The sequence below is a fragment of the Netta rufina genome, assembly GCF_964035555.1.
Source record: "Netta rufina genome assembly, chromosome: 8".
Classification (NCBI taxonomy): domain Eukaryota; kingdom Metazoa; phylum Chordata; class Aves; order Anseriformes; family Anatidae; genus Netta; species Netta rufina.
This window is the reverse complement of record NC_140131.1, coordinates 5,375,756-5,385,056: the sequence shown is the minus strand read 5'-3', so window position 1 is coordinate 5,385,056 and position 9,301 is coordinate 5,375,756. Positions and strand designations below refer to the sequence as shown.

Below are 9,301 nucleotides of genomic sequence, written 5' to 3'. Positions count from 1 at the left end.
AGGGGTTGCCTGCTAAGGGGGGAGCACCCAGCCAGTGCTCAGAGGGTTTTATTTCTTTCTGCAGCCACCAAGCCTCAACCGTTGTATTATTACCTTGAAAGAAAGGCGAGGATCAGCAGAATTGTGCCCCTCGGGCCACATAAATCCCCGGCAAGCAGAGTGTGCGACACATCTGCTTGGGAAAGCATCAGGACGGCGTTAGCTTTTATGGCCGGGTTAGCGTGCAAACCTGGACCTTATAAACTACCCCTGGAAAGGAGATGGACAAGGCACCAGATTTAACAGCACCCCAGCTGCTGACCATGCCCTTGGGAGTGCGCAGCATGCCCAGCACTGGGCAGCCACAATAAAAGGTGGAACAAATCCCCGTGATTACCCAGCACCTCGCATCCTGGGCCTCGCCGTCCCCCGTCACGCTCGGCAGCTCGGCGAGCACCCTGTGCACAGAGCCCCATTGATGGCGAGAGGTTGTCCGAGGCCAGGAGGGTGGCAGGGAGCCCAGCCTGTGCTCCGGCCCTGCGCCCCAGCTGGCTACAAGGGGCTTTTGTCCAGCCTGGGAAGTGCCAGCACGGTGACCTGCCCCGTCCTGGGGACATGGAGGGGACGTGCCTGCAGCCAGCTCCTGTGTGCAGGGGCAGGGGACACTGGGGCTGGTCCTGCACCATGCCCCTGGGATGGGGATGTAGGGTGGTTTGTCACCGGTGTCTGGCTGTGGCTAAAAACTGCTGGCCAAAAAGTCCCTTCCTGGCCTCTGCCACCACTTTTCCCACCCAGGAGACCTCGGGTGGTCTCCAGCCTGTCCCTGTTTTGCATCGGGGCAGGACAAGACATTTCCCAGCCTTCCTTACAACAAAATCCCAAGGAGAGAGCGATGCTGAGCTGGAACTGGCAGCATCCAGCCCCCAGCGAGGGGTCGGTGTAAATCAGAAGGAGCCAACCCATCGCCCTGCTTTATGTAAGAGCCACTTCCCCGGGTGCTCAGCGATACCTGCCCCCGGGTTTAGGATTGAGAGGCACAGTGCTCTCGTGGGAACACTGGGAAGGAGGAAAGCACAGGGTAAAGGACAAATTGCTCTCATTTTCTCCAGCCTTTGGGTGGCTGAAGCGCTCAGGTAAGCCCTGTGAGAAGACGACACGTGGAGAAGCAGTGGGGAGCTCAAGGATGAACGCGTCTCGTCACATCCCCACCACTCAGACACCGCATATGGGCACCGGAGACACCTCCCCGAAGCACCTACGTGCGCTGCACCCATCGCTGCGTGCCAAGGGGAGACGTCGGCGTCTGCAGCCGCCTCCAGCAGGGATCCATGGCACCCACACAGGCACGGATGGGAGCACGGAAAATATTTGTTGGAAATATTGCTATATTTGGGGGGTAGTCTGTACGCTCAAGAATTCAGCGAGAAATAATTGACAGGATTATTTGCAGCCATCGGCAAACAACGTTACTTTCCCGAAAGTAGCGGCACCAGAGGGAAAATAAATGGAAGCAGGTGCGGGAAGAGTTACGGAGCACGAGAAGTGCGTTCCCGAGCCAAATGGACAGATTGAGAGACAGAGGAAAACCGATGGGGAAGGGAAGCGGCTGCCTATTGCCCAGATCCCTCAGGCGCGGGGAGGAGGTGGAGGCTGGGCTCGGGCTCCGTTTCGGGGCCTCTGTCTCAGCAGCTGCGTTAGCGCTAAGCCTGGGCCGAGGGAAAATTTTGGGGGGCATTTCCGAGCTGAGCAGGGATGAGTTCACTACAGCAGCACGAGCCCGACCACGGCGATGACCATGAGGAGCCCGGCCAGGATGCAGATGCTGATGAAGACGATGTCGCTGGTGTCCTGGCTCCTGGCCTCGCGGGTGTCCGCCCCTCCTGCCTCCCTCTGCTGGGCCTCCACCAGGTTCTCGGCCTGGCTCAGCCTGTGCGGGCCGGGGCCAGCAATGAGGGTGACCGCAGCCTCCTTCTTCTTCGGCTCGCACTGCACCTCATACCGGTGGACGTCCTCCTGGTCGCCTGCCGAGAAGTCGATGTAGAGCGTGCTGATGATGATGTTGGTGTTGTTTCGTCTCTGCAAGACAAAGATTGAGGCTCCTCAGGGCTCAGCTCCATGGGGCAGCTCTGAGCAGTCTCTGAGAGGGACCAGGGCTAACCCCTGCCCGGCTGGCTCTAAGGGAATGTCTGCCAAGCCTTTACCTGGGACTCGGTGCCGCAGGTGTCGAAGCGGGTGTGTATCTTGAAGTTGGAGCCGACCACGTGGGCCGCACAGGAGGGCATCCCCAAATAAATCTTGTTCCTCTCCAGCTGGCCCAGGGCCCGCATGGGGATCTGGATGTGGAAGTCTGTCCGTGTGCAGCTGACGTTCATGGGCACGACTGTTGGGGCAGAAAACAAGAAATGGGTGAGGCATTGCTGGCATTTCCCCAGCTGTGCCACCTACAGAGACCACTGCAACTCGGCCCAGAGCCACCACCACTGTCCCCGTGATACGTGGAGCTGGTGGTGGCACTGGGGCCGGTGGGGACACCAGCCTCACAGCTTTGTTGTGCCTCGTGTGGTACCCACCACTACTGCCACAGCTCTGGCTTGTGGATCAAGGCAAATAAATGATTTTTCAGGGGGAAAAAAGAGCTACACCTGTAATGTAGAAAGTGTTATTTTATACAAAATACGGCCCCTCTCAATTGTTCTCCCTCTGGCACCCTGTGTGGCCCCTCAGAAAGGTGCAGAAAGCAGCGGTGCAGGGAGGGCAGTAGGGAGGAGAATGCCCCACTCCTCTAAGGTTAATCCTCGCTGAGCTTGAACTAAGCACTTGGGCAGTATGAATTATTGAATTATTCCAGCTCCCTCTGAATCCTGGCCTTACGAAACTGGTAAGATGCAATAAAATCAATATGAAAAAACAGTGTCACTTTGCTACACTTAGTGCATTATAAAACCATTAGAAGATTTACCAAATAACTAAAGTGCATTAGATCAAGAGGAGGAGGAGGAGAAAATGGATCCTCTCTCCCGGCGTGAAGGCTTTCATGCAAACGGCCGTAAATCACACACGCCCTGCCCAACTCACTTCATGGGCCCAGACAAAAGGGAAATATTTGCATGGACTAAGAGCTGTGGAAGCAGAGATGCCCCTTTTTTATATCTCCATGGTCCTGGGGATGATATGTAGCCCTGCTGGGTGCCTGGTACGAGCTCTCTCCCTCTCAGGTTGTAGAGGCCTAGGGGAAAACTCCATCCCCTCTCCGACTCCCACAGCCGTGTACTCCAAAATCCCTCCTGCTACACCCCAGATGATGTACGGTTCTGCTGCCGAGGGATAAAAGCTTGAGAACCTGGCTCAGCAGCCATGGCTCCTGTGCTGCCGTGCGAGCAGCTCTGCAGGATGCTGCACCCGGGTCCACCCGCGGATGCCGAGGCTGCTCCTCCACTCTGTGGACCCAAGGCTCATCCCGTGCCGAGCACAGGCATGAATCATCCCCAACACACGGGTCAGCTCAGATGTAATTATCTTGAAATACAGTGAACGCCATAAATTCGCTAGCTTTTGCGGAGGCTGACAAATCTCTGCGCGGCGTTCCTCCCGCTTTGGGTGCACCGGCTGGGAGATGGGGCTCAAATGCAGTGGGGATGAGCCCATGGGGCCAGCAGGGTCCTGATCCTCCTGTGCCGCTCACAGTGGAGGAGAAAACAACGTTTCCACCCGTGGCTGTGCCATGCAGGGCAGTTGGTGGCCTTTGGGCAAGCCGTGATGTGATGGCACAGCCACAAAGTGACTGGTATTAATGCATGAGCTGGCACCTGAGTGCTTGGCCACCTCCCCTGGCTCCTCCATCCCCTAAAAGCCCCCTGGTTCCTGCACCCCACCAGGAGGAGCGGACACCTTACCTCCAACGTAGGCGAGGGAGAAGCCCCTCTTGGCCGTGCTGCGGTCCGTGCGGAGCACCAGCAGCAGCCGGTGGCCGCGGGAGGTGACGGGCGCCGGGCTGTCGCGCCCGCACCACGTCCCCAGCAGCGAGGCGTTCTCGGCCCCGCCGTCGAAGGCAGACAGGCGGTCGTAGTCACAGCCACCGGTCAGGCTGCTCCGGGCCTCCAGCTCCAGGTCCAAGAAGAAGATTTTGATCCGGTAGCCTGGGGGCAGCTGGATGCTCCACTGGCACTGGAGGTTGTTGGGGTAGAAGTTGGGGTACTGAGGGCTGGAGAAGTTCCCCTTGATGGCGGTGTAGACTTCCTGGCACTCTCCTGCTTGGGGGAAAAGAGGAAAGCTGAAGCCTCCTGGCTGCTGAGCACTTGTTTTATTGCTAAAGCCTGTTCTACCCTCCACATTACTGCTCCTTGGCCTTGTGTTTGGCCAATGTCCACCCATGAGTTTTGGGGGATGGCAGCAACCTAGGTAGTTAAGACCATGGGCAGTGTCCTACAGGGGAAGACAGGGGGGACACTTAACCCATGGCACATCACGAGCAATAAGAAGGGCATCTCTTGTTTGAGAGAAAGTCAAGCTAAGGCCTGGAAGAGCCATAATGAAGCTATTTGCTGTGCATCATGGTCTATAACTCCCACCATCACCTCATGGAGTCCCCCCAAAGATCTTCCCTCCAGTATCATCTCCTTGAGCTGCCGCAGGAGGGAAGGCACCACAAACCACCACCCCTCCCCACATCCTTCTACCCAGCCCCCCTCAACCCCGCACCCGAGTAGAAATGGGCCTTGAAGCCCCTTCCCACGATGTTGAAATCCGACTTGAAGAGGACGAGGAGGTGCTGGGTGGAGGAGACAGTGCGGGGCGGCCGGGCGCTGCCGCAGTAGCGACCCAGGCGGGGGGCAGTGGCGGTGGGGCCGTCGAAGAGGGCCACGTAGTCAAAACCACAGCCCTGGCCGCCCTCCATCTGGAAGTCGGCAAAGACCAAGGTGATGGGGCCACCAGCTGCCCCGATGCTCCAGCGGCACTCGGCGTCGTTGGGGTAGCTCTCGGGGTACCGTGGGCTGGTGATCTCCCCGGACAGCCCCGTCAGCTGCCCACCGCAGGCATCTGAGACACAGAAACTGAGGTCAGAGGGAGGACGGATGGACAGACAGACAGATACATCCGCCATCCCCTGCTACCTTTGTGGTAGGCGGCGGCGAAGCCGTGCTTGGCCACGTGGCGGTCGGAGCGGAAGACGACGGCCATGACGTGCCAGGCGGAGGCGAAGGGCGGCGGGGCGCTGTGGCCACAAAAGGTGCCCAGGAGGTTGCCCCGGTCACGGGTGGCCCCGTTGTAGACCTGGAGGTAGTCGTAGGCGCAGGCGGCGTGGTACTCCAGCTCGAAGTGGCTGAAGGAGAGCAGGACGGAGGAGCCCTCGGCCACCACGATCAGCCACGTGCACTCTGTCTCGTAGGGGTACGGCCCCGGGAAGTTGGGGCTGGAGAAGTTGCCGGAGGGTGCCGAGAGCACCCCACCGCATTTGATGCCTGGGTGGCAGGAGAGAGGGGTGGGAGGCAGATGTGACACCCCCTCTTTGAGGGAAACCCTAAAAGGATGGTGGCTGGGCAGTGGGACAGGGTGCACAACGCCAGCTCCATCCCACCACTGGAGCATCCACCACTGCTTTGCTAATTACCGGGGAGAGGTGACTAGGCGATGTGGGGCTGTGCTAAAGGACTGAAGTTATTGAACTAAACTTCCAGGAGGGAAGCCTGCAAGAAGGGGGAGCAGCCGTGGTGCAGGCAGCTGGGTAATTAGGGACTTGGTGCCTTTTTTTTGGGGGGAGGGATGCTGCCAGTTAGCGAGTTGCTGGGCTGAGCTGCCCCCCTGGTCCCCCAGGTACTGTGCTGTGTGCTGAACCCACCCTGCATCCGAGGGGCACCTTGTACAGATAAAATGTGGGTTTACCACATATACTGCAACATTTATGTGTATATATACACATCTATATGTGTGTGTGGGTATACATACACATGTGTGCAACTCCACGAGCTAATAACTCCTTCAGCAACGTTCATGTAACCACAGCCGGACAATCCCTAACTTCAATCTTCAATAAAACCAACGTGATGCAGCAAACCAAGTGCACTCCCGTCTCACACACTTGCACACACCTGGATGGCTCCCGGGCTGGATCCTTCCCCTGGCCAGCCCCGGTGTCCCCATGGTGTTCAGGCTCTTACCTGTGCTGGGAGCCACCCCGAGCACCCCGCAGAGCAGGGCCAGCGCCGCCAGGCAGCCCGTGCCCCTGCGCCCCATCCTCCCTGCGCGGGCAGCACTCCCGTCACCGGTGCCCGAGCATCCCTCCAGAGCTGTCTGTCCAGGAGGGAAAAAAAAATAAATACGGGGAGAAATAAATAAAAAGCAGGAGGACTGCAGAATTAATAGCGGAATGAATAATTCATTGCTTGTTTGAATTAAGAGCGGCAAGGTAACTTGATCTATTCCTCCCTTCCTTCACTCAGTTTTAATGATCTGGATCAAATGTCCCAAGGATTTACACTATACCAGATACCTTGTCAATACACTATATTTAGAAGAGATATTAATGTTTCAGATATGGTGTATAACGGCAGTAAGTCTGGGCTGACAATATGCCCTTAAGGGGCCATGAAAATAATTTAGTTCGCCAGGCAAGACAGCGAACCAAAATGGGAATTTCAGACTCACCACGGAAAAGTACCTCAGGAATTAACGTGATTTATACTGCGGCACTCGCTGCACAAAGCCAACTGTTGATAAAAGCTGGAGAAACACCACGAGTGCTCTGGCCCTGCTTTGGATGCCCGGCCGTGGCTTGGAGGCGCGATGCTGCAGCGCCAGGACCTCACCGTCCTGCAGTGGATGGAGGGCAGAAGATGCAAACCTCCCAGCATCAGGCTTTTCATAGCCTGCCCGGGAGCAAAAAGACGTCTTAGCCCACTCTTGAATGAATGCTGGGAGGGAAAAAGCCACAAAGGCCTCAAAAAATCAAGCAAGGTGCGGGAGAGACCCGTGCTTCTAGAAGTCACCTTCAGAGCAGTGGGGAAAGAAGCAGCAAGTAGCTCTAAATCTCAGCCGGGGAGGCAAGTTGTGTTTATTAATTAAGCAATGAGGATCGATGCCTGAGACATTTCCTGTGGATTAATGATGGGCTGGGAGGAGCCGATGGCCCGAGGTGCCGCTGAGGACCATTAACACCAACTGGCCATTAATCGCCAGGAAGTGCTCTGTGCCAGGGTCATTAAGTGCCTGCATATATTTATGGGTAATAACAACAACAATAACATTCATCCGGGCTCTCTGCCCCATGCCCGGCCTGGCTGGAGCCGTGCTGGTGAGCACTGGGAGCACATCCCAGGGACTGCACGTGGATGGAGATGCCCGGTGGTGCTGGCTGATTGCGCTCCAGCTGCCTGGTGTGCCCGGTGTGCTGCCCTAGCCATGGCCATGAGGGGCTGAGAGTAGCCTCCCAGTCCCTTGGGCCTCTGGGTGTAGGGACAGGCTGCTCCTGGCTTCGCCATCGCTGTGACATGGCCGTCCTCGCCATCACCCCATTGCCAGCATCACCCACCTCCCTCCAGTTAATCTACGGCTGGCCTGGGCACCGCATCCATCACGCCCACCCCTACACGGCCTCTCTCAGCCGTCCTGCTCCATGCCCCGGTACCCCCCAGGAAACAGGAGGCTGAGGCTGTGCAGCACAGCAGCTGTGACCCCATCCCGGGGGACGGCATCCATCAGCCTCAGGCACGTTCACCCTCTCCTGACCTGGGGATGGCAATTCCCAGGCTGGGCCCGAGCCCAGGCAGCGCCATCCGTCAGCCGGCAGAGTGGGCTGGAGGGCAGAAGGGCTGAAGGGAGGCTGAGGAGCAGCAATAACCCTGACGAGGAGCCAGGCAGGGCCTGCAGCACGCAGCTCTTGCCAGAGGTGCTCTGGCTCAGCCCAGGGTGCCTTGGCTCGGGCCGGAGACACTGCGGGTTTTTTTTTTTTTGAGGCGTGCTGTACCGGGGCTCCTTGAATTCCTCGGCGGGCAAATCTATAAATCATGAGTCAAAAAGGCGTTTGATTCATTTAAATAGAAAGGATGTGATCAGGGCTGCGAGACTTCAGAGAAGATCAAAGGTTTAAACACGGTCCCCAGGAGGAACGGGAATTATTTAGGCAGGAAATAATGAGATGAAATTAAGAAGGTATTTAGGCTGCCCACGAGGAAGAAGAAAGGAAGCGAAGTGAGGCCGCTCTCCCCAGCAGAGCTGTGGGGGCCTCCAGGGGTGGCCGGTCCCCGTGCCCCTTGCTGGGGTGGCCGGGGCACCCGAGCCTCCTGCCAGCACCCAGCAGGGCCGGCAGTGGCCACCCTGACCTCGGAAGAGAAGGAAACCTCTCCTCCTCCTGCCATGGGGCAGAGCCTTTCCATCCCGCGTGCCTTGTGGCAGCAGAGGGGACCCGCGGCACGCTGACATCCAGCCTGAAAAATGACAAAAGGAGAGAGGGGGAAGGGAGAGAGAAGGGCAGAAAACGCAGAACAAAGTGCCGGGGGCTGTTCAAAGGCCCCTCTGAGTTCACCCTGCCAAGGACATCGCCTCCCCTACAGAGAATATCTCGCAGGGACCCCTGTCCCCTCCGGCACGGCGGCTCAGTGCGTCGCCTCCTCCCGCTCCCCTGCAGGCTGCCTTTGCAGGATTGCAACCCGCAGCATTCACAGCTTGCTCCGTCTCTCACCACCCTCCCTTTTAGCCACGAACAAAGACAGGAGGCTTCGCGGCAGAATGGCCAGACCAGCTGGGTAGGGTTTAACCATCGTGGCCCATATGTGCTGAAATACCCAGACATATTGGGGTTGCGCTTAAAGGAACAGTCCCAGCTTTTGCTCGGAAATTCGTCGCTTTCCCAAAGCAGGCACCAAGTTTTACCTCGGGCCTTTTGCAAAAAGGCTTTGTGGATTTGTAGCAAAATCTCAGAAAGGCAGAATGCTTAAAGCAAGAGCGAGGCTTTCAGAGCGTGTGATGTCTGAGGAAAATACTTTGTGCTCCTAGCTAGGGACAAAGCAGGGAGAGCAACTCCTTATTTTCTCAGCCTGCTGCTGCACAGAAACACCTCCACTACGGAGTGGTTTATGGTGGCTGAAACATGGTCTGGAGGGGAGCTGAGAGTTTGTCTTGGACCTAATGTGGGCAGCTCTATGGCATCTGCTTGCGTTAAAAGCCAAAGCCCATTCTGGACTAAGGGAACAGCTTTCCTGCAGGCCCTTGCTCTGATGAAGTCGGCATAAAAGCTGCATCCGTACTGGACTCAGTCCTGGCATTTGGTAACTGAGACAAATCCCACTGATGTGAGGGGAACCCACGCCATTTAAGACCAAATCATGCC

The 9,301-nt window shown here is 57.3% G+C and overlaps 1 protein-coding gene across 1 annotated transcript; it reads right to left on the bottom strand.

Annotated features, from left to right (window-relative positions):
* Positions 1-1,740: 1,740 nt before the first annotated feature.
* On the bottom strand, positions 1,741-6,210 carry CDCP2 (CUB domain containing protein 2; the record flags this gene model as incomplete). Its single annotated transcript, XM_084290929.1, has 6 exons — positions 1,741-2,055; positions 2,181-2,359; positions 3,873-4,226; positions 4,678-5,016; positions 5,091-5,438; positions 6,135-6,210. 6 exons carry the CDS (start codon positions 6,208-6,210, stop codon positions 1,741-1,743), a joined length of 1,611 nt encoding a protein of 536 aa, XP_084147055.1.
* Positions 6,211-9,301: the final 3,091 nt, after the last annotated feature.